Genomic DNA, 25,768 nt, shown 5'->3' on the forward strand with positions numbered 1-25,768 from the left:
CAGTGAAGTATTTTGTAAAAGCCCAAAGTTAATTAACTTTAGCACTACAAAGCAAGGGATAATTAGATTTTTATTCCATCTTTATATTTGATCAAATCAAGGTGGCAAAGAACCTAATACCTCTGGACTTCCTATTTTCCTACAACAACCACCTTGTGAGGTGGGTCAGACAGAAAGAGTGTGACTGCCCAAAGTCACCCAGCCAGCTTTCATACCTAAGAGAGGCCTAGAATTAATAGCACTTTAAACACTGCACCAAATTGGGATGCTGAAATGATGCTGTTATTTCTGCAGAAATGTCTCATTTAAGAACAGTTCTTCCAAGATATAACCAGCAAAACTCTATTTGGCTTTCTAAATTAGCCAAGGTCACACTTGAATTTATTTGCACCTGGATGCTAACGTAAATCAACTCTGTTATTCTCCATAGCTATGGTTTAGAAAATAATTGATAAGTTTTAACATCATTATTTATCATAGATTTATTTATCTCTTCGGATTCTGATAAGACCTGTCAACGTTATCAAGCGACGGCAACTAAATTCATAAATCCCACGTTTCTATTCCTAAAATGTGTATTTTCTTCCCCCTACACCAGGGGTAGGCAACCTCGGCTTTTATGACTCATGGACTTCAACTCCCAGAATTCCTGAGTCAGCATAGCTGACTCAGGAATTCTGGGAGTTGAAGTCCATGAGTCATAAAAGAGCCGAGGTTGCCTACCCCTGCCCTACACACACAGACAGTACGTAGCGTGCATTTTTTAATGACGTTACTCGTCATAAATGAACACTGATGAATGCTTATGATTGATGAACGCCGAGCTGTAACAATCGCCACAAGTCCCCGCCCACAGAACGAGCCGAGGCTTCGGCGTTTCCACGACAACGGGAGAAAAAGACTTTAGTTTCCACAGCGACGCGATCGGGCTGGAGGACGATCTGCAGATGGCGGAAGGGCAGCTGCTTCGCGTGCTGCGGGGCGGCTCCGGGACTCGCTCTCTCTCTCTGGCACGTCGGGGGTTGCAGCACCCGCCGCGGGGCATGGCCAGCTTAAGCAACTTGGAGCGCCTGAGCCTCCGGGACAACCAACTCTTCAGTCTCTCTCACGAAATGGAGGCTCTGAGCCGGGTGAGCCGGCCCCAAGACCCTGGCTTGGAGGCGCATTTGTGGAGCATGGTTGTCACTCGCTTACCCTGATTGTAAGCTTTGTTACCCAGAATGCTGGTCTAAGAAATCTCTGACTGATCCAGCTAGGCTCTTCTTGCACTGTTACGGACTGATTTCCTGCAGCAATCACCATTCTTCCATACTAGAGAATCTCTGATATTGCATGGAAAGAAGGGGGGGGGGGGAAACATTCGTGCCGTTTTTAGAATGTTTTTTTTAAAATCTGTATTAATTATTACACTGAAGTTGTTTTTTAAACTGCTGTTATAACAAATGTGTTTAATAATTGCAATCTCAGCTGTAATCAAGATGCTGCTGAATTTTGGATGAATATTTTTTTCAATCCAGAACAGCTTTGTAAGCCAGACTGTTGAAAATCTATATTGAAAAAGAATTAGTATAGTTTGTAAAAAAAAATTTCAACAAGAAAATTAGTTTCCTTGTGGAGTGGTTTCTTAAAGTGGGAGGATATGACTGTGGCTAAGGCAGGAAGAGTTACCCTCTGACATGGAATGAAGAAGCCTTTTAAAATTTGTGTTTTTTTCTTTTGGAAAAAAATAGATACTGGTTTTAGGTTTTTTGAACAACATATTTGGAACAGAGTTTTGTTGCATAGCAATTTTTCTTTGTGATAAAATATATGTTACTTTCTGAGAGAATAAATATACTACAATTGTAATAATGTAAACCCATGACAGAATCAATATTCAATCTTTGTTAAAGTTTTGGTTTAAACATATCCTCTAAAAGCTACTTACTGGGATTGCAAAAATCGCAATATCATCTAGAACTGAACAAGCTTCTTGGATGAAAAGTGAAATGTTTCCAAAGAAAAAAAAAGCCCAGTTGTCTTTTGGAAAAGCACCTTTGGGAAAACCATGACCTGGATGATTGAGAATCTCCATAGACACTAAGCAAAGTTGTATTACTGCAGCTTAAGACAGATTGCATTGATTGTAACTCATTGCAAATCATGATAGCAAAGGAGCCATATTAATGCAATTCATAGTTTATAGATCACTTGGAGTGGACTTAGGCAACATGTCAATCCTGCAGTTTTACTTGATACAAAATTTCATTGTACCAAACATAATATTTAACTATAGTTAGCCTTAGCCATGAAAACCAGCTGGGTAACTTTTGGCTAGTCACTCTTTCAGCCTAACCCACCTCACAGGGTTCTTGTTGTGAGTAAAATAGGACAAGGAAAATGTTTGCCAGGGTTATTTGTAAAAATAATAAAGGTGGGATTCAAATAAATTCTGTATTCATCCTTACTTTGAGCTCCTGAATGAAATGCAGGGTATTTAATAAAATCATAAGGACTATTTCTGCGGAATTTGCATGCCATTCCATTCCATACAAAAAAAAATCTGATAATTCCATGCCATTTGTGTATCCTGCTATAATGTAAGATTTTGCTTGTAGCCCATTTCTTAATTTCAAGCTAAATAACAATAATGCCCAATTTTGTTTTTAAGAGATAGAATTTCTGTTGCATGCTTGTATCAAAGGATAGTTTCAGCTCTTAATATGATAGTTCAAAATTAGATAATACGAATGCACATGAGTTTCTTTTTTCAACCTTAGAGGAGAACTGATCAACACTGTTTAATCAAATATCTGATTGTAGTTGAAGGTACTAAATTTGGGAAATAATAATTTTGAGGAAGTTCCAGAACAATTGAAATATCTCATATCTCTGCAAAAGCTTTATATGTTTGGAAACAAGATCACCAAAATATCACCTTTAATATTTGGTAAGGGCATATCATGTTGTATTCAAAGTCAGATACTCTGCTATATAGTAGATATATAACTACGTAAGTGCTATACTATATACTTGGCAACAAATCTATGAAATATAATGAAATTACTCCCCGCATCCCATGTAGTGAAATTACTTTTAATTTACATGTTCATTCAAGTGTATCATAATAACTTCCGTTGTATAAGTTAGCATATGAATAAAATGAATAGTTTTAAAAGAAAGATATTTTATTGTCAGTGATGCACATGTTTTAACTGATGTAATCTCTGGGGGAAAAATTGTCATGAGAAAAGAGGAATGCCTTTCCTAAAATAATACCTACTTTGGGGGATTTTAAAGAATCTTTTATGAGAGAAGAAAGAAAGAAAAAAGAAAAGTCATCACCTCAAAAATCTACTCCAAATTCACTCTTCCCCTATTCAACTCTATACACCTTGAAAAGGATCCTGTTCCTTTTTTAAAAAAAATGTTTATTATGTTCTCAATAACAGTTGTTGTTACTTGTAAGCTGCTTTATTTGTTTTCTATCACTGGGGACATTATCTTATAAGTATTTTTTGTTGCTAGTAGTTCATCTTCAACTGAAACTGGTCCTAACAAGCTAATGCAGAGATGCAGAAACTGAGGTTCCATATGACCCTTGAAAAGCTCAAGTACAGCCCTCAAAATCCTGCAAATGCTCTTACAAAATAGTTTTTTTTAGTAGAAATGAAGATTAAAAAAAATAAATGCATAGCGGGATGATATTTACATCAAATTATTTAATTAAATGTACCTCTTGGTTATTTAAAAATAGTACCATGACATATAAATAAAATGGAACATTAAGAGAATAGGCATAAGACTTCATATCTCTAAAAATTTTATTTGAAGGCTATGTTTGTTTATAGATGATTTGAAGAATTTAGAACTTCTCAATCTGAACAAGAACCAACTAAGTTACCTTCCTCCAGAGATTTGCAGGTAAATTTGATAAATATCAGGATAAGGTTTTGCCTGAATTGGCTGCAATGTATAAATTGGTTTTAATAACCCATCACTATTTTTGTGAACAGCAGTAGCATCATTTGAATGATGAAAGTAAATTCCTTTTAACGTTTTAAAGATTGGACTGTGTATGTGTGGCTGAGGGGGATATATGCTTATCTTACAAGAAAAGCTACTTAACAAAGAATATAAATACTTTTCCTAAGTCAATAGGACAAAACTCCTAAATTAGCATTAAAGGAAACTCATTGTTACGAGAGGCAGTGCAATATAGTGGCTAAAGTGTTGGATTTAGAATAGGAAGATCCAGGTTTGACTTCACCCACATTTTCAGATGGTAGCTGAAAAAAATATTTATACCTCATTCCAGGGCTTTTTTTCTCATAGAACGCCCAGAACGGAGTTCCGGCACCTTTTTGGGATGGAACCTTATAGGGTAGACAAGGAGGGTTGTATGATGTGTGTGAGTTCCGGCACTTTTTTTTTTTTTTTTTTTTTTAGAAAAAAAGCACTGCCTCATTCCATTTATCTACAATAGATCAGTGCTTCTCAACCTTGCAACTTTAAGACTCCATGCTGACTGGGGAATTCTAGGAGTTGAAGTCAACATATCTCAAAGTTGCCAAGATAGAAACACTGATCCAGATCACTTTTCTATTGCTTAAATACTGTATACCAAGGTAAACCCACTGCTTTCAGAACTGCATTGGTTGCCAGTTTTGTTATGAGCCATCATCTCAGGTGCTGGTTGTCATTTGTAAGACTCTATGTGGATCCGGACCTGGATATTGTGGAATCACCTCTTCCAATTTGTCCACTTTATCAGATCAAAGTGGATCAATTCCTTCCACATCTTAATTATTTCAGAATGCTATTTGATGGGAACTAAAAATTAAGCAATTTTTATCATGCCTCCGTGCTTTGGCTTTATTACTGCCTCTGTGCTTTAGAAGAGCAATTAATACTTGGGTTTTCCATTTGGTCCAGAAGGAAAGCATGTTGCATACGTTGGGGTGCATTAATGTACACATGACTTTGTATATCTTTTATGAAGCTGTTGGAATTATTATTTTTGGGTGGGTTTATTTTCATTCAAGGGATTCAGCAATGATTGTCAGTCTTTCATGAATGAATAACATTCAAATATATCAGCAAATAATCCGTTGTAGCACAACTCCAGACAACTGACAGCTACTGAGTTATTTTTTAATCAACTTTCAGACTTCTAAAAATAAAATTTGCTAGACAACTCGTGACCCACTGGTCCATAGTTTTAGAAATATTTCCTCATCAGATTCCTCAATGCCTTTTAACAATGGGAATACTTCAACAATTTAAAATATTTGAAAAGTTCTTAAAAATTCAGGGAGATATTCAGAGATGTATCTGCCTTGAAAGTAGCCCATGTTGAACTGTGTAGCATTGTCAGACATCAGGAATTGAAGAATAACAAAATAACAAAGTTGGAAGGGACCTTGGAGGTCATCTAGTCCAATCCCCTGCTCAGGCAGGAAACCTTATATCATTTCAGACAAATGGTTATCCAATCTCTTCTTAAAAACTTTCAGTTTTGGAGTAGCCACAACGTCTGGAAGCAAGTTGTTCCACTGATTAATTGTTCTAACTGCCAGAAAGTTTCTCCTTAGTTCTAGGTTGCTTTTCTCGTTTACTTTCCATCTATTGCTTCTTATCCTGCTTTCAGATGTTTTGGAGAATGAGTTGACTCCTTCTTCTATGTGGCAATATTTCTTTTTTTGTGGAAATATTTTATGACATTTTGTATTGTCATAAAATGCTTTATGATCATTTCATATACTGTTTTATAAAATTTGCCAAATTCCAATTCCATGGGAGCCATTTATTGCACACTGAAGACACATTCTATAAGTTACCCTACATGATGTACTTTGGCTGAAAAAAGATTGCCCTATGATGCACTGTTTTCATTCAGTTAAATGTTACAGGCACAAGAGTTTTAGTAGATGCTAGACAACCCATGACATTTGGGTATCATTTCAGAGATACTACCATATTCCCCAATACTTTCAACAATAGCAGAATTTCTGATGTCCTGCCTTCACTGTGAAAATAGGGAAACATTCAAATATGTATCTGCCTTGAAAATAGCCCATGTTGATCTGCATAGAATAGTCAAGCATAGATATAGGAAACATTTTATGACATTTTGACTGTCATAAAGTGTTTTATGATCATTTTATATCATTAAATATTTTATAAAATTTGCCAAATTTTAATTCCACAGGAATTGTGAATCTCAGATTTTGGACCCATTCTGTAAGTGAGCCCATTTGAGATATCTTGATTCAAAAATTGTGGCTCTATAATGCAAGATTTTATCTAGTTAAAGATTACAGGAACAAAACAACATAGATATGAGGGATCCTGGCTCCTCTCTGAGCTTCCTTGTTTTCTTGCAGACATTTTATTACCCAAACTAGGTAACATCACTAGCACTGATGATGTTATCTAGTTTGGGTAATGAAACGTCTGCAAGAAAACAAGCAAGTTCAGTGAGCACCAAGGGCCCCTCATGTCAACCCTGAGCTACAAATATTCTCCTTTATTAGTATATAGATAGGTTGTTCAATAGTGATAAATTGAACATCTGTTCCCATAATATTTGGCGGTTGAATTATTGGAGTTGATATCTGCTGAAAGCTAGAAAGGCTAATTTAAAGAATATGCTATATTTTATTAAAATTGATTTATATGCAAACAATAGAGGCTATCATCTATAAACAGCTGTTAAATATTTAAAAGCAAGTATCCTCAACTACTGTCTTCCAATAGGCTTGAAAATCTTGAATGTGTGAGTTTAGAGAATAACAAACTGGAAAAGATTCCCAAGGAATTTTGTTGCCTTCAGAATTTGCGTGTACTTCACTTATCCCACAATTTTATCACCACATTACCTGAAGACATCAAACATCTGAAAAAACTCAAGATCTTGATTTTGTCAAGAAATAAAATAGAAACCCTCCCTGATGTGAGTAGCTATGCTTTTTTGGGGAAAAAATGTATTATATTGTGACCATTAAAAAAGCCTTGCCTTTAGGAATTGGATAGGGAAATGAAACAGGCCTTCAGACGCTCAATAGAAAAAGCCAATGATGATGGAGCTTGGAGGCTCTTTTCTTCAGGAAAATTTGGATGGGTGAAGTTTTTCACTCTGCTGCAGGGTGATCTTTTGTGTATTGTTGTAGTTAACTCATCTTAAAAGCTGCAATGATCAGTTCTGTTATTTGGTAATTAAATATGCAGTAGGTATACCCCAAACAATAGTCAAAGGTTTTATTTATGTAAAGTACAGGTAGTCCTTGGCTTATGTCCACAATTAGGACCAGAACTTCCATTATTAAACAAAGTGGTTGTTAACTTGAGTGATGCCCAACTTTGCAGCTTTTTTTATCATGTTTGTTAAGCAAATCATCGCAGTTAAGTGAATGATGTGGTGGTTTAGCAAATCCAGCTTCTCCCATTGACTTGTTTGTTGGAGCCTGATTGGGAAGGTGTTGAATGGTGATCACATGACTCCAACAGTTGTAAATACATTCCAATTCCCAAGCACCTGAATTTTGATCATGAGACTGTGATGATGTTCTGATTTTGTAAATGTATTGGTTGTAAGTCACTTTTTTCAGTACCATTCGAATGGTCGCTAATTTGAATGGTTGTAAGTTGAGGACTACTTGTAGTAAATGTGCTTCAATGGTGTAACACAGGGGTCTGCAACCTTGACAACTTTAAGACTTGTGGACTTCAGTTTCCAGAATTCCACAAGTCTTAAAGTTGTCAAGGTTAGACTTCAGTTCTGGGAACTGAAATCAACAAGTCTTAAAGTTGTCAAGGTTGCAGACCCCTGGTGTAACATAACAAACATCACAGTGCAAAGGATTTTTTTGTCTGTACTAGTTGACTTTCAAACTTTTGCCTGAATCAATTTTAAGTGTAACAGTTTCTCCCTGCTTTTTATTTTTGTTTTTTGTTTTGCTTTTCATGGAACAATGGTTGAAAGAGTTAAATGCCTTTGGAATATTGCAGAGGAGTTAAAGTAAAACAATAAGGTCTAATAAATTATTTGGATTGTCCAAATGTCGTGTTTAATTTCCATATGTATAAAAATGCTGAAAATGTAGAAAGAAGTAAAACTTAAGCAGTCACTCCTAATCCATAATCCAAATGTAAGTTTGAAATTTAAAAATGTTTGCATCTGGTGAAGGTGCTACAGATTATATAAAACGTGCCTAGAATAGCACAAACGGCTTCAGTTTCTGTACAAATTACTTTCTCATATATCTGGAACACCTCTTGAAAATTGTGATCAGCTTATTATGGAGAAAAATGGAACTTTTCATAGCAAAATTGTCCTTTAGCATGGAATGAGTTACAACATTTTAGCCATGGGGTCCTATGCAACAATGTTGTTTTTCTAAGGTGAGCTTATGGTACCTATTTTAGTTAGCATCTCTCTTTTAAAAAAGAAAAAGAAAAAAGAAACCCTTTTATGACATCCATTTTACTTTTGAGGTTATAAAGGTGAATCCTAAATAGCCAACCATAATTGGCTGAATTAGAAATAGATATATAGATATAAATATTATTTATATACCATGATTTTGAAACAAGGGGTTTAGATTCACACAAGATACCTAGCTGAAAACAGCTACATGTAGTTTAGCATAGTATATGAATCCACTGCCATTCTAATGTACTTCTAGTATTATCTTGAGATCACAACATAAAACATTGTTTTATGTTTCAGTTGACAATGCAGGAAAAATATGTCAAGAATAATATAGTCTAACCCTAGGAGCAAATAAATAAGACACATTATCTTCAGTTTATTTTATTTAATATATAAAAAGAATTACTACTAACTCTCCTTTCTGTCTATACTCTATATTCAGCTTTTTTTTTCATGACTGCTGTCATTCTACCTTTCCCTATTTAAGGAAGAGTGCTACATTTTGCATTCAAGTGGTTTCTTGGGATACCTTTTTTATACAAAGACTAAGACTGGAACAAAATAATGATACTGCATAGCAAAAAAAATAAATTTAATATAATTTAGGTTACATTTAAACATAATTAAAATGGATAAATTATTTTCCATGTATTTAATATTTATTTCTTCTTTCACGTTAAAATTGAAATTTGATGGTTATTTCTGGGGATACTCTGGAAACACATTTCAGGAATTCAGTAACTTTATGCACGTTCACTTGGGAACACTCTGCGGAACTTCAAAGTAGGTATACTTAGGTTTATGTTGAAGGTCACTTATTTTAATATTATTAATTCACATTTATCATTTTTAATTAGGGAATCTGCAAGCTGAAGAGACTTAAGATTCTTGATGTTGCAGGAAATAATATTCAGATTTTTCCCAAAGCAGTAAGTATGACCGTTAATCAATCTCTTCAGTGGAAAATGCCCTAACCAATCTTCTATTGAAGTCTAATGGTTGGCCCAGAAAGTACTCAAAAATAATGCATTTCCAAGAGTGCCATATAAATATATCAAGGATCCTTACTTGACTTTTGATATTATACTTTTTTTGTAATTGTGTTTATGCTGTTATTGCATTTTAGTTCACACCACTTTGTTTTTGTATTTCACCATTATATTGTTCTGGAAACACACTGTTGCTTAGTAAATAACGTTTACTCAAAATCACAGATGATAAAGAATTGCAGGTAAAATCAGCCAGATCAAAGGCTTGCTAAAACAAATTGTGTACAGTCAGCCACAAAAGCCATTGGAATGGATCTCTAAGCAGAGTCCCACCATTTTAGTGCAGATATAAAAAATGTTATTTTGTGCAGTTTTAGACTGAAATACAAGAGACATGAGGCCTTTTCAATCTGGGCAGAAAAAACATCCTCCCCCCCCCCAGTTGTATTTGTAGCTTTGTTCTTTATCTGTTCAAATATGATTACTTATGTCTTCTATCCATTGCTTTTTTTGTAAAAAAAAAAAAAAAAAAAAAAAAGGTGCCGGAACTGCCTACCCTACATGGTTCCATCCAAAAAAGGTGACAGAACTCCGTTCTGGGCGTTCTATGAGAAAAAAGCCCTGCTTTCTTTCTTTCTTTCTTTCTTTCTTTCTTTCTTTCTTTCTTTCTTTCTTTCTTTCTTTCTTTCTTTCTTTCTTTCTGTCTGTCTGTCTGTCTGTCTGTCTGTCTTTCTTTCTTTCTTTCTTTCTTTCTTTTTATCTATCTATCTATCTATCTATCTATCTATCTATCTATCTATCTATCTATCTATCTATCCATCTATCTATCTAATTTTGAGGGCATTTGACTCCCAAAAAGACACTGGACAGCTTATATGGTAATTAGAAAGAATACAAATAACTACTCCCAAAATTGTCAGGTGGCTCCACAAATGCAAAACCAAACTATAGGCCTAAGATGTATGGCAGATAAATGATGTTAATGGGAAAAATACTAACTATATTGTTTTATATTTAAAATGTTATTTTGTTATTTAAATAGATGGGATATCTTCAGCTTGAGGAACTTTACTGTGAAGATAATCCATTGCTTCAGAAAAACCCAGTTAGTGCCATACAAGAAGAGGATATTCTCACTCTTAAGGTTATTAATACAGAAGTACACGTTCAATAAACTATTGCTTTAGCATGATGCTTTCTCTAGATTTCAAACTAATTTATATTTTTGCTATTCAAACAATTTCAAATAACTATTTTGTAACCTGAGATATATGTTGAAAGTTATTTAAATTATATAAATACTGTATATTAGTTTTTAAATGAAATGGACTGAAATGATTTAGTATAGTACTAAGAACCTTAATTGTATGAATTTGGGATGATTAAAACATCAATTAAAACAGTGGTTGGGTTCAAGTGTAGTCCTAAATTATCCTTTGTTTTAAACATGGGCCAGTGAAAAATTGGTTTCATGTAACAACAAACCATATAAGTAATGATTTATGAAACACACTAGATGGGGTTCATATATATTCCTAAACTAAACTAAAATAAGCCATCTTATCATTTAGTAAAATATGTGAATCAGCCAATAACTCAGAAGGAAGGAGCATTTTTTATGTACGCTATGCATGAAATGTAAATGCTATCCTCTTATGTGTAACAAGAGGAAGAAAACATTTAAGGAACATAGGTGATAGAGGACCTTTTATCATGTTCAGCTGATACATTGGGTGGGGGTTTTTTTTGGGGGGGGAGGATATCTTTGGGTCAGTTTTGACTCCTGGAAACTGCTTGAATAAGTTCCTCCCAGTGCTTTTTTTCAAAAAAGAAAAAAAAAGGTGCCAGAACTCACAATGTCATACAACCCGCCTTGCCTACCCTACAAGGTTCCATCCAAAAAAGGTGCTGGAACTCCATTCTGGGCGTTCTATGAGAAAAAAAGCTCTGGTTCCTCCTATTAAATCAAGTGTGCATTTCTTGAAAAAAGCCTGGAAATTGTTGAAAATGCAGCAACATGAGTGCTGAATGGTGTCTCTCAAAGGTCCCACACAATCATGTATTGAAACAGCTTTATTGGTTATGGGTTGTCTTTCACCCTCAATTCAAAGTATTTCCACTGGTGTGTAAAGCATTACTGTTTTTCATTTTTTGTCTTCCTTCTTAATTAAGTTCTAATGATGGTTTTTATTGTATTTTTCTGAGTTGCACTGTGCAGTAAAAAGACAGAGGCATATAATTTTTCTAAATTAAAACTTCAGGTTACATATTTAAATTTCTATTACAATTTCTTGTCAATAATATTTATTATTTTGTCTTTTAAATCCACAGGAAATAACAGCAAGATTTATTTTTACTCAGCTGGAAAATGAAAACCCTCTTTTATGCAGAGCTGTAAAACAAAACCCACAAGCACAGAATTTGCTTTCCCAGAGGCAAGAATGTGCACAGTGTGGTCACAGCTTTCTGAGTATGTGGCTAGAATGCGTGCGCTTCATAGATATAAAACAGGTAAGTTACTTTGATACTGTACATTTTTAAAGATGTATTCGCTGCAATTCCAGACTTTAACTAGTTTTTATTGCCGCATGCTTTTCTTATGCAGTTCTAAATACTTTGTTTCTCTTCTACATTCATCAAGGTAATAATTATTGGCTTCCAAACATAAGCAGAATCCTGACAAATTAAGGGAAGACTCCATATGGTCGAGAACTAATTTTCTATCAATGGCTAAGCGTATCTTATTTATACTCCTATAAATTTTGCTTATAGGATTCAGGGAACCTAAAAATAGAAAAACTGTGTTTGGAAAATAAAGGAAAAACTGGGCTTAATATTAATGTGTGCTTCAAAATCTGATTGATCAGAATCCAAAACTGGGAAATAATGTTACTTTTATTTTATTTATTAATGTGAGGAGTTGCCTTAATTTTATCATTAATTCAATTTCTTTACTCATGGTTGTTCTGATTAGCTTTGCAGTTGTAAAAACTTCCTTAGTTTCTTTTAAATAAATAACTTATAGGGAGTAAACTATACATATGCTTGCCTGAGGGCTTTCATCTCCACAGAAAATCTGTAATATAATCAAAAACTGCTTTTGAAAGACAACATTGTTTAAAGTTTTGGACCTGAAGAAATCTATCTTGGAAAATTAATGTAATTGTACATAGTAATAGCACGAGTTTCATTTCATATATTCAGATGAAAGTAGTTTAACAAGCATAAGTTTATATTGTAATTGATTATATGATCAATTTCATGGCTGGACCATGTCTGAAACACTGGGAACGGATAGAAAAGAAAATTCTGGGAGAAAACCAGGGAACACCAAAACTTTCTTTGACTGGGACACTGAACTGTATACACAATTACAACAAGATATAAGTTTTACAGTAAAAAATATGTTTTATAAAAATAAACAAAGAGTGCTTATATTTTTGGAGATATCCCAATGTAATTTAAATAATGGGTATTACAAAATGGAGGTTTGAATGCAGAATTCAGCAACCCAAAGTGAAAATACATCACTGCTGTTTGCGAAAGTTTGTACAAGAATAAGCAGAACATTACTGTTTAATTTCAGAGATTACATTCTTGCATAAGAAATAATGAATAGGAGCAGTACCACCCATATAATGTATACATTTTAGTAGGGGTTTAAAGTTTTATACAACAACTTCTATAAACAAGCTCTTGGACTAAGTTGAAAACAGACGTTATGTAAACAAAATATTTTTTGTTTTGTAAATTATCTATTTTTTTCCTCAGTTACAGATACTAAGTATCCATCTACCCAATGCACATTTCTTATGAGAAGCAGCCCAATTACTCTGGCTAAGTTCCCAAGAACACATGGGATTCTTTAAAAACCTTCCATGCCATTTTGCAAGCTATATTTGAGGATCTTTTCCACATGGGAGAGTTGCTTGTGAAACACAATACACAACCCCCCCCCCTCAGGCAAGCACTTAATTTCTTTTGACCCAACCAATATTTATTTAATATCTCAGTTCTCATCCTGCATAATTGGCATTTTGTATGAATAAGGTGGAAAGCACACAATAGCATTCTGAAGAAGTTTTAATTTCTAAAAATATAACACATTTTCATATTTGACACCATAAATATAAAATCCTGAATTTTGAATCTTACTAGTTTCAAGTTAATGGAGGGGGGGGGAAAACAGTGGTATTATTTTTCATATAAATGACTTGTAGAATAGAATGATAACTAAAAGTTTGGACATAGATGTGAGAAAACAGATTTAATCTCCATTAGGCTACAAAGCTTATTGACTTTTACCCAGTGCTTTTTTTCTATTAAAAAAAAAAAAAAAAAAAGGTGCCGGAACTCACACATGTCATACAACCCACCTTGCCTACCCTACAAGGTTCCATCCAAAAAAGGTGCCGGAACTCCATTCTGGGCGTTCTATGAGAAAAAAAGCCCTGCTTTTATCTTTGGACAAGTCAACTGCATTGGTCATCTATGGTTGCCAAAAGGACAAAATACCTCTTTGGGTTATTGTGGGGAAGCTGAGGAAAAATATGGTCAATCCAAATGGATACTGGTTTTAGTATGTATGTAATTGTCCTGACCATGGAAAGCTATTATTATAATAACATGCAGCATTCCTGCATGTTATTATAAGAATAAATATATTTTTATTTGATTGGATTGTATATCTATTCTTAATGTAGAAAAAGAAGTGTACTTTTCCATTTATATAAATTGAGCTAAATATTGTTCTTCTTCTTGTACATCATTCCACCTCCCTACCCCAAACCAGTCCTCCATTTTATCCTATTGATTACCTGAATGAAACCAGTTATGGACTATAAGCTTCCTGTCCTACCATTTAGAACATTCTCAAAAATGTCCATGCTATCTTCATGGTATTTATTGACAATCCCCATGCATTTAAATGCATGCTAAACAGAGAACAATATTTATTTGCTCCTTTCCCCAAGCAACAAAGCTTATACAGGTTTAAGTCCAATGGAACTGAATTTTCAGCAGCTCATGATCTACTGACTGCAGGAAGGCAGTAGGGTATAGATAGTGGGTTAAGGATTGTGACTCTGTGTATGTCACTCTGCCTTCTCTTTGTCTATCAGATTCCTAATCTGAGGTCACGTGAGTTTTAATAGATGTTAGATAACCCATGATGTCTTGGGTTATCATTTCAGAGATATTTCCTTATCAGATTCCTCAATGCCTTCAACAATGGCAGCAACAATAATTGGTCTCCAAGTAATATCCCAGACAGCAGCCCTTTTCAAATAACAGTTTATTCAAACATAACCCAAATAGTGGGTTGAAAATCAGCTTCACACTTTGTTCTTTGAATTTCAGACTCAAGAGCTGTTCTGTTAATCCCTGCTTTTTTTAAACTGTGTTGATTCAGAATGACAAAAACATGTTTTGGTGTTGTATCTTTTGATTCTTGTGTCCATGTGAGCTTCATAAAAACCACCCAGTACTTCTCCATGCCTAGCTGCCTGTGTTGGTCAAGGAATGTAGCCATTGGCAAACATATCAGGACCACGTAGTCCTGTTGTATAGTCAGTGGTGGGATTCAAATATGTGAACAGCCAGTTCTCTGTGTGGATGCCACTTCTGGAAGTCCATTCTGGGCCTGGGCAACAAAAAATTAGCTACCGGTTCTACCAAACTAGTCCGAACTGGCTGAATCCAGTTCAAATGGAGGTTTAGTCTCTAATTGGGACAAAAGATAGTGAAACCTGAAACATGAATGGATGAATGAATGGAACTAACATGGACAGTACCATACTCATACACATGTGCTATAGTACTTCATAATAGAATCTGACATCCCTTTGGAGGAACTCTATAAAAGGAAGAAGATTCTGGAGGCTTACCCTGAACAAATCTGACTTTATTTCTTGACACCACTTCAATAGAATATGAAATTTTGATTTCTAGGTTCAGGTTCCGCTTATCTAATTGCTACAGTAAATTTGTTTTCTCTGACTCTTGTGGACCCATTTTCCTCACCTAATTATTATAATTGGGCTAGATTGTTCTTTACATATTCAGAATCCCTGGCAACTTCAGAAAACTCCTTAACTGCAGATATTATTTATATCATTTATCAGAAAATGTGAAGATTGGAAGTGTTTATATTTATGAGAGGGATTAAAAAGACTTTTTCATAGTAAACTATAATGTACAAAAAAAAAAGAAATGTAAAATTCTGTAACCTAGATTCACATTTTCTCTCTCTTTCTTTTTAGAAGCGAATGAAGACAAGCAAAAACTTGCAGCTTTTACCTGTTAGGTCACTACTATGCTCATACAAATGTTTTTACCATCGTGATCATGAACTCTTTGGAATCTCTGTATTGTAAAGCAAACAGTGAAACAGTGCCTCAACCAGCTTGCAGCTATCATAGTTTTCTCAAGATCTTTAAAACCTGAAGCCAGTATTAATTGCTACATCAATATTTAATTAAAAATTAATAGTTTTTATGGAAGTGTAATTTCAGAGAAGTGATGGTTGGTAATATCTTTTGGCAAACTAGACTCCATATCTGACAATAGATTTACTTGGGCAAGCAGCATTATTTAACTTTCAGGTAAAGTTTTATAATGAAAACTATCTGAATTATATTATTTCTTTGGGATTTTATCCACCAAAACTAATGTGAAATTCTGTATTTTTCTAGGATCAGAATTTAATGATGCAAAAGATTCTTTTAACCTATGTGGGGTGATTGACTTTTACTTTAAAATCCTGTTTTCTAGATGTTTATAACTTGGCTATAAAATCTGGCATGCAGAACTTTCAACATTGGAGAAACCGGGTTGGAGGATTTGAAAGAAAGATGGCATGTATAAGGGATTTATTCATTTTTAGGTGCACTGGTTACAGAAAATCTATGCGTATCATGACAAATTTTGAAAGAAAAAAGTTCTATAAGGAAGCAGGAAATTAAAGATATGTGCCTGTTTGCTTGCTTTTCCAATCATTATATGGAAGGGTTTTTTTTTTTAATTCTTACGGATGTTTCTATACTATAAGTCTTCCAAATTTTTAATTAGCATGCTCATCTCATGTCACTAATTATAGTGTAGCAAAATACCAAATTTATCTTAAATATGAACATTTACAGTTGACACATAGAGATCAGGCAGAAAGGATAATAAGTAGAACCATGTGATTGCCTTAAGTAAAATTTTCCATTCAGCACAATAACGTTATTGAAAAACTGTGCAGCAATTCAGACTGTTTTTTTAAAACAGAAAATTGAATTCAGCATTTATATTAGGAAAGAGATGACCATACAAAATTATAGATATCTGTAGAATGCACTGAATGATTTTTCCACTTCCCCAAATTTACAAAAAAATAGGCTGATTAAGCTGTCCCTGCCTACTGTAGGTACAGTTTTCTGTACAGGTAGTCTTCGACTTACAACCACAATGGAGCCTGGAATTTCAATTGTAAATTGTTGTGGTCATGTGACCAGACTCAATTTTATGACCATTTTTAGAAGAATTGTAAAGTGAATCATTGTGGTCATTAAGCAAATCACATGGTTGTTAAACAAATCCATTCTTCTGAATGGGCATTTTTGACTGGAATTCAGAAAAAAAATGCGAGAAACACCTCTCAAGCAAATTTAAAGTTACCATTCAGAGAATTCAACTAACAGATAATTCCAATGTAATAATTTGGAAATAATTCCAAAACTGCTTCTGAATACTTTGGATTCTTTCTCTTCTACAGGAATAGACATCTGCACTAGTACACTCCTTGTTTAGAACTTTGAAAACCACATTAGCGTTGCATTTGTACAAACTGTTTTGTGGCATTAGGAATGAAAACAATCTAATAGCTGCTGTACCTTTAAACACAAAGTGAAGCTGTCTGAATGTTAGTGACAATTTCTGCAAAAGTTTTATTTTTCTATAATAAACAAACAAACAAATAAACAAACAAATAAATAAATATAAAATAATTCCTAGTGAAAACTGATACTGTAGATACTGTTTTATTTTAAAACATTTGGTTGGTATATTTGTTATATTTTAAACTATACCTTCAGAGCAGCAAATTACGCAAAAGAACCACTGCAAAAGTCAAGCAACCATAAATCAATGCAAAAGTTTGTCCCAAGTTGTTTTCAGTCTACTGCACAGGCATGGATTAAAATCACAGGGCTGATGTTCTAGTCTGTAACTGAAAATGGTGTCATAAATCATCATGGTTTCTCAGCAAGATCAAATAAGTGCACGTTCACCATTATTGTGCTTAGAGCCAACTCTTTTGAGACATTCCATAATATGGGACCCCTATTGGGAGCTCAATGTTTCAAGCCTCATTGCAAAACAGGGTTTGGACTTAGACCAGCAAGTCCCAATTTCAAATTCCCAGTCAATCACAGAGCTTGTTGGATGATTTGGGGTTAGTTACTCTCAGCCTTATCTATTTTACAGATAAGAATAGTGTTACAGTGATAAAGTTATAAAAGACTTCCCTATGCTGGTTTGAACTCTCATAGGAAAGGTGTGAAATAAACCCAATATATAAATAATTACATAAACTGAGGACCAAACCAAGAAATGCATATTCTATTAAAATCAAACTATGTACAAATTTATTTTAAAAAGACAATTGACTTTCTGTATTTTTCATCTGAATATGATAGACTGCACGAAGTGGTACCATTTGTATGGTAAAAGTTAAAAGCAAAATAAAGGACAAAAGTGAGTTTTTGAAAAATAAATCTAAAGAATGGCGTCCTGAAATAAGGCACTGTTCTTTTTTTAATAAAGCATGTGCGGTCACTATACATATTTTTATGAGGAAATATGTCTGATTTTTAATAGCTGAGAAAAAAAGAGTAAGAGGTGATATGAGGGATATGTAGCAAAGAAAGATAAACCTTTTCCCCTTGTCATAATAACAGAACCTGGGACCATAGAAAATTATGAATAATCCAGATAAGATAATATTAAGCTTTGCTACAAACAGTAGTGTTTGGCTACTCCAGCTGGTAGAGAGGCAGGGATGGGCAAGCCTTGGTATGCTCATGTAATAGTACCTTTGCTTTACGAGTTGCATAGTTTGCCAGTTTGCTTCCAGGTACAATTCAAGATGCTGGTTGTTACCTATAAAGACCTACATGGCACAAGACCTGATTACCTGTCTCCCATAGTATCTATCCAGGTGATTCGATCCTGCAGGGTCGCCGTGCTTCGATTCTCTTTGATTAAATCTTTTCTTAAACTTTTTTTCTCTCTGGACCATTTTCTACTTTTAAAAATTATGGAGGACCCCCCCAAAAGCTTTTGTTTGTAAAGGTTATATTTATCAGTATTTACTGTTTAAATAAAATTGACGCACTTGCTACTACTACTGCTTCTCACAACTGTTTGATTAATAATGCATTATTTTTCAACATGGGCTCTTGGTGGAGCCCCCAGAGTCCTTTAAGAAGCATTAGATTAAACAATATCATTTTCTAGGACCCAGAAGCACGCCAGTCACAATTCATTAAGCAACAGTAGAACAATAGGAAAACAGCCAGTGTTTTATTTTGGAATTGCAAAAAAAACCCCATTTGATCAAATGTGATGCCTCACTAGTAAACAGGTTGAGTGAAGGATACCTAGCACAAAGTAGCCTAAATTCTTATGCTAAAATGTATGCAAATATAACCCTCTGTCATTCTTACTTTCTTTTGTCTTTTTTTCTCCCTCCCCTTTATTGGCTTATTGTAATGTCCTTGTTTTAATTGTTATGAGCCACCCAGAGTTGTTGAGACTCAGGTTGTATACAAGTTTAGATAAATAAATAAGCCAATGTTTTTCAAACTTGGCAGCTTTAAGATGTGTGGACTTCAACTCCCAGAATTCCCCATGCTGATAAGGCCTACTGAACTTTGGCTTGTTGGGGTCATCTGACTGCATGTATCAAATCATGGGCAATATTAAGCCCAGAACAGAAGGCTAGAAGTTGCCACTGACGATCCATGTGAACAAAGGTAACAGGCTGCCATCAGAGTTGAGTATGGTGGAGTCTCCTCCCTTCATTGTCTTGGATAACTGGGGTTTAATTTTCCAAACTATGATTGTGCGAGACAAAATGGAGTGAAGAGAGAGAGTAACAGAGAGATAGGGAGGCCTGAATTACAAAATTGATTTGGGAGAAAATGTGAGGACACTGGTCCTCCACTTATGCTTGGTGAAGCTGGAAGGGGACTGGATTTGCCATATTCGCATTAATATAAGTTATTTGAGATAGGTGATATATTTTCTCTGTGGTGGACAATTAAATGGTCATTTTCTCTGTAGGGGGAAATTTAAAGGACATTAAAAGGACAAATGGAAAGAATTATTGTTTTAAACCACTGCCTGCCTGAGTTATTATATTAAAGAGGTTTTAGAATAAGTTATTATTAACATCATCGTTTGATTTATAAGGCCATATAATTTCAGGTGCCTCATACCTATCAGTGGGGCTTGCAGAATGTGGTTTAAAAAAAATAGTGACCATGATGATACAATTAAAAGTTTCTTCTTGTTTTTTTACAAGTATCACACTGTTGTGATCATCATTTTTACCATGGATATTTCCATATCCTAATATCATGCTCTGGTTACAGAAAGAAAATACACATTCTCCTAGATGGGCAAGATTAACTGCAAATGTGGATAGATGAGCAGACAATGGCCAAATGTTTTAATACACTCCATATTAGTTGGTCTTCTTTTACTTTATCAACAGAATAGGAAGATCTGTAAGCCCAGAGGATTCTAGTTCTTCTGTATGCTAGACGTTAAATCAGCCTCAGTTACTGTTTTCAGCCTCAGTCCACTGTCTCCAAGAGGATGTTTGCATGACTAATCTGACATCCAAAACTGTAGAAAAAGCATTACCTAAATAATTATATGGAATATTTTGAATTTTAAAGTACTATTAAATGTTGACCAACATAATTGATCATTGCAAGACAGGAGTGTGGCTATTCACAATGTGTAACAGTACTGCTTAATCTCATTAGATCATAAGGTTCCATTTAACTCTCATGGCTAATAATCACTTGTGGATTTCTGTTTTTGTTGCTTAATTGACATTGTGATTTATTGTACGAGGTAATCATGAAGAAGAGCACGTGAACCCAAGATCTCAGGGAAAAAGAGACATGCAGAATTCTGCTAAAATATTTCAAAAGCATTTCAGACCCTGGGGGTGACTCCAAGAAATATTTTTGAAACATGCACACTGATTTAATAAGAGGAATTTGAACATTTGTTTGGCCATGAATACAGTATAAAAAAAGGCTGGAGCCCTTGATTGGAACCAAAAAGTAGCCATTAAATGAGGGGGAGAGCTCTGGCGCCCAGATGAAACTCCTCTGTAGAAGAAATAAACAGGAAAACAATTCATTAATGCCCCTTTTCTTCTGCACTCCTTGCATTTCTGTTCTAAAATTTACCTTAATTAAAGGAAAGAACCTGTGTTAATTGTCTTCCTGCAATCTTCTGCCCATGAGAATTTGCTAAGTGAAATTTCTTGATCCATCCTATTATTTAGATCACTGTTTATCATTAACATGTTATTTGTCTGGCATTAAAAAAATATGCCAGAGGTTCTTTCTTTGTCCTGCTAAGACTCAGAGTCATTTATTCCCTGCAGGTGGGGAACAGGATGCCAACTAATTTTACTTGACTGTCTCTTCAACAAAAAAGCAAGTATTTCTCTTTTATAGACGTCCTACCCCAGTATCAACTGATAGTAGTACATTGGATAGCTGGGGAATGATGTCAAACTTGGAGAATTCAAGATTCAAGATTCAGGAAAGCAGAAATCACACTGATTTAGAGAAGAATGATCAATTTATCTGTAAATGCCACTGGATGTCACTGTTGCTCATCTCTAATGAAAGCGTACAAATTTTGGTGTAGAGAGACAGAAACCTTTAGTGTTAGATATTTAATACCTAGGACATATTTTCATATTTTGCCTTAAATTGATAGGAAAACATGTCTAATTTGGTTCCATTTTTATAACCAGAACTGGAAGTCCTATAGTTTTGCATGAGATTCAGCATTCTGAACAAATGTTGTAGTTATCAAGCATTTGTGTAATTGTATGTAAAAATGCTTTCATTATCGAAAAGGACTTCCTTCAATTGCACAATGAACAAATAAGTTTGGGAGATGTATTTACATAGATTATGTTCCCTTGTGATATAATTTAAGTTATTAATGGAACAAGCTGCTGAGCTATTTACATTTTGATACTTACATAACTAGTGTAAATAATTAGTGCTTAGGTGTTTTATGACTAAGTCACCTATGAAAAGAGCACATGACAGCAATATGTGAATGTGCTTTAATGGAAATGTTCAAAAATAATTTCTGATTGAGACTGGGACATATTTGCCTGTTTTGGTGACATTTGATTAAGGGTGAATAGATCACCACATATAGCGTACAATTTCTGGTTAAATGAAATATGTGCTCTTATGCAACCATGTCACTGTACAGAAGAAACGAAAACTTAAAATGATTGTGGAGCCTTTCAGGATTCAACAACTATAATACAACAATAGAACATATTCCTCATACAACTCATATTAAGAAATCCTTATCTAACATCACTTATATTAAGTTTCAAATTATTTATTTATTTAAATAAACAAACAAATAAATAAATATTGTACAGTATAATAAAGCTTTTGTAGTGTTTCAGTTTTAAAAGGAGAATTTTTGTCTTCAATATGAAAGCTTTTCTTTTAATTAAGTAAATTTTTGCCTTAATCTAGAATGCCCAAGATCCTTACTGGATCATAGTTTTGAGCTTTCTTCTTCCATTAAAACCAGTAGAACTACATCAATTTAGGAAGAATTGGAACAAATTCCTAAGGCAATCCAGAAGAATACTTCTAATCCAGTGTTTCTTAACCACGGGAACTTTGTGTAGACTTTAGCGGCCAGAATTCCACTGCCAGCTTCCTGGAGTTGAAGTCCACACATCTTAAAATTAAGAAACAGTGCTGCAGTCAATTATACTGCATACTGCTAAGAAATTTAAAAGAACTAGGAGACTCAACCCTCTCCTGAGACTGGTTGTTTTGGAAGTCACATATAAGTACAATTAGTGTTGCTTCTATCCAGTATCCAGGTCTGAACTTTGATGGAAAGGAATCTAGGATGTCCATCTCCTTCAGCTTCCTCCACACATAAAATTACATTTTGCATAAGAAACTGTGAAGTAAATCTTTCTGACATCCCTGGACTGAAGAAAGTCCAGATTCTTTTTTCATTTATATTCCATAATCTGTCTCTTTTGTCTTTTGCAATGTTGCTTGTGTGCATTCGTTAGTGATGCCTTGTATTTCCTATAACCTAAGTTTAGAAGTTTGTCAAAATTAAAAACCACAGTTTAAAAAAAGATGAATGACTTTTATGCAAGGCAGATTATTTTGAATGTTGTTCATTATACACTGGGATGCTGGGGAAAATCCTTAATGATTTCTATATACTGGATTATTTGACATTCACAAAGTTACCTAATCATTTCCATTACATGTAAACACAAAAGGATAGTATATACTTTTAACAGAATGCCTTTATTTTCTTCTTTCTTTGATGCTGGTATACAATGTATGAAGCTTAAATGCCTAGGCTTTTATAGTAGAATCATATATTCAATAGAATAACATCTGAAAGAAAGTATTTGAGTTGGGGACAATAAGAAATCACTAGGCATCAAAGATATTTAGAGAATGGTCTCCATAGAAAGCTATTAGCTGTATAAACTTCTAGTAGGAGAGAGGAGATTAAATAGCTATAAAATAGGACATGCTGGGTGCAAATTGCATGTTAGAAATTGTGTAGCTAGGTAGCTGTACTTATCAAGGCTAGATTAGTTACCCTGCAGGCACACTGTATCTTCGGTTATTTATATTATTATATTATGTAAATCCCAATTTTTCCATCTTAACAAATGCAGTCTGTCTCTATTGCTCTCTCCACTGGATGTCTTTAAAACTTCTGGTAATTCTTAAATTTATTTCAAGGTATGGATACAATAGCCATCTCTTCAAGTGGAGAAACTAATATGTCAGCATTTTCTGATATTTACTTTTACTAACTTATCACTTTAAAAATGTTAGGTTCTATGGCTACAGATATTCTCCAAAATTTAAAATCCTAACAAACTCTAGTTGTTAAATAGGTATGCGAGGTGAAGGTGACTGGTATCATTTACACATTGCTTACATTCTGTGTGCCTTCTTATGCATGTATTTCAGAAACACTTCATCCAGGTAGTCATCTAACGTCATCTTGCTTTGCTTTAGAAAAATGTATTTATTTGTTAATATTTGTTAAGATGGCCTGATTCCACAAAGACTCTGGGAAGCTTACAAAGTTGCTATGTTCTTTGTCTTCAGATTGTAACTTTGCCATGTTATCTGAATTTAACTCATGTTATCAACAGCTTGTAAGCTGCTTATAGTCAGTTTGATTGAAGCAACATATAAACGTCAGTAAATAAGTAAATAAAATAAATAAGAGTAGAAAAAAACCCATGCATGCTTTAAATATGTACTGTAGTAATGAAGAAATATGTACTGTAGTAATGAAGAAAAATTTTAAATGTGTTGTAATTGCTTTAAGGCATACTTTACAGTTTATTGCATGCTAGCATTCTTATTTTATACAGATTTCAAATCTATGAAAACTGTGGGGTTTGAAGGATATAAGCCATGTACACTGGCTTATGGCTGCTGACATAGAGATTGGTATTGTACACCTACTTGTAAAGTTTTGGGGGATGTGGTAGGGCAGAGACTTAATGATGCTGGATGTGCAGAACAATTGCCAGCACTCCGATGGTTCGAGTCCAGCTCTGCAGGACAGGGTGAGCTCCCATCTCTTGTCCCTACTTTCTGCCCACCTAGCAGTTTGAAAGCATTGTTTGGGAGTAGATAGATAGGTGCCACCATTTTGTTGGTAGGAAACAGCTGGCTACATTCTGCATGAGCTGGAATCGGTGCTGGATCTGCCCGGATGTGATTGGTGGAAGAGTGATGGAGGAAAGTCGCGGACGAGCTGATTTTCCCTGAGAATGCTGCAGGCCAGTCGGTGGGAAGCTAGTAGGTCCTTTTGTGGTGTACTGGTGCAACAAACAGACTAGTGACTGTCAGCTCCCAGGACTTCTACTGTGTTCATAACATTGCAGTCTCCCTGGCCTTGTATGCCATATGCTAAATAAATAAATAAATAAATGTATTTTTTTGTGGGCCAGGTAGGGTATGTTGCATTTAGGATTATTTATCCAGAAAATTATAAATCAGCTAAACCTATGATGATCTCTTTTTCCTTAAATACTTCAGATGTGGGGAAGGAGATTTAGTCAGGGCCACCTTTTTCTTCTGTTCGTGGCCTGATGCTGGTATAGAATTTTGTCAGGCTATATCACTGCTGGATAAGAAGAGTTGCAGTGTTGGCAATACAATAAATGGAAGAGTAATAAAAAGTATGGTGATCTTAAGCACAAATCACCAATGAAAGGATATGATGCAGGCTGGCAGGAATAGCCAACACTCCAGAAGACAGGCTTAGGTACAGGAGGACCTGGACAGACTTGAACACTGGGCGCTATCTAACAAAATGAAATTCAATGGTGAAAAAAGTAAGGTTCTACATTTAGGCAAGAAAAACCAAATGTACAGGTATAGTATAGGGGGTACCTTGCTCAATAGTAGTAACTGCGAGAGGGACCTCGGAGTCCTAGTGGACAATCACTTAAATATGAGCCAGCAGTGTGCTGCAGCTGCCAAAAAAGCCAACACAGTGCTGGGCTGCATTAACAGAGGGATAGAATCAAGATCACGTAAAGTATTAATACCACTTTACAATGCCTTAGTAAGGCCACACTTGGAATACTGCATCCAGTTTTGGTCACCACGATATAAAAAAGATGCTGAGACTCTAGAAAGAGTACAGAGAAGAGCAACAAAGATGATTAGGGGACTGGAGGCTAAAACATATAAGGAACGGTTGCTGGAACTGGGTATGTCTAGTTTAACGAAGAGGAGGACGAGGGGGGACATGATAGCAGTGTTCCAATATCTCAGGGGCTGCCACAAAGATGAGGGAGTCAAGCTATTCTCCAAGGCTCCTGAAGGCAGGACGAGAAGCAATGGGTGGAAGCTGATCAAGGAGAGAAGCAACCTAGAACTAAGGAGAAACTTCCTGACAGTTAGAACAATTAACCAATGGAACAACCTGCCTCCAGAAGTGGTGAATGCTCCAACACTGGAAGTTTTTAAGAAGAGACTGGACAGCTGTTTGTCTGAAATGGTGTAGGGTTCCTGCC

The 25,768-nt window shown here is 34.9% G+C and overlaps 1 protein-coding gene across 1 annotated transcript; it reads left to right on the forward strand.

Moving 5' to 3' along the window:
- Window positions 1–947: 947 nt before the first annotated feature.
- LRRC69 (leucine rich repeat containing 69) lies at window positions 948–15,776 on the forward strand. The gene is made up of 8 exons (XM_015813993.1): window positions 948–1,130; window positions 2,803–2,929; window positions 3,831–3,903; window positions 6,739–6,934; window positions 9,271–9,342; window positions 10,445–10,546; window positions 11,734–11,913; window positions 15,666–15,776. Exons 1-8 carry the CDS (start codon window positions 948–950, stop codon window positions 15,774–15,776), a joined length of 1,044 nt encoding a protein of 347 aa, XP_015669479.1.
- Window positions 15,777–25,768: the final 9,992 nt, after the last annotated feature.

This window comes from Protobothrops mucrosquamatus, unplaced genomic scaffold (genome assembly GCF_001527695.2).
Source record: "Protobothrops mucrosquamatus isolate PMUCROS unplaced genomic scaffold, P.Mucros_1.0 scaffold211, whole genome shotgun sequence".
Lineage (NCBI taxonomy): Eukaryota > Metazoa > Chordata > Lepidosauria > Squamata > Viperidae > Protobothrops > Protobothrops mucrosquamatus.

What these genes read in the sequence shown, in the direction of transcription:
- LRRC69 (XM_015813993.1), top strand. Translation starts at nt 948, where the DNA reads ATGGCGGAAGGGCAGCTGCTTCGCGTGCTGCGGGGCGGCTCCGGGACT. An exon ending in AAATAGAAACCCTCCCTGAT is followed by an intron (nt 6,935 to 9,270) that starts GTGAGTAGCTAT and finishes ATTTTTAATTAG; the next exon opens with GGAATCTGCAAGCTGAAGAG. An exon ending in TTCAGATTTTTCCCAAAGCA is followed by an intron (nt 9,343 to 10,444) that starts GTAAGTATGACC and finishes TTATTTAAATAG; the next exon opens with ATGGGATATCTTCAGCTTGA.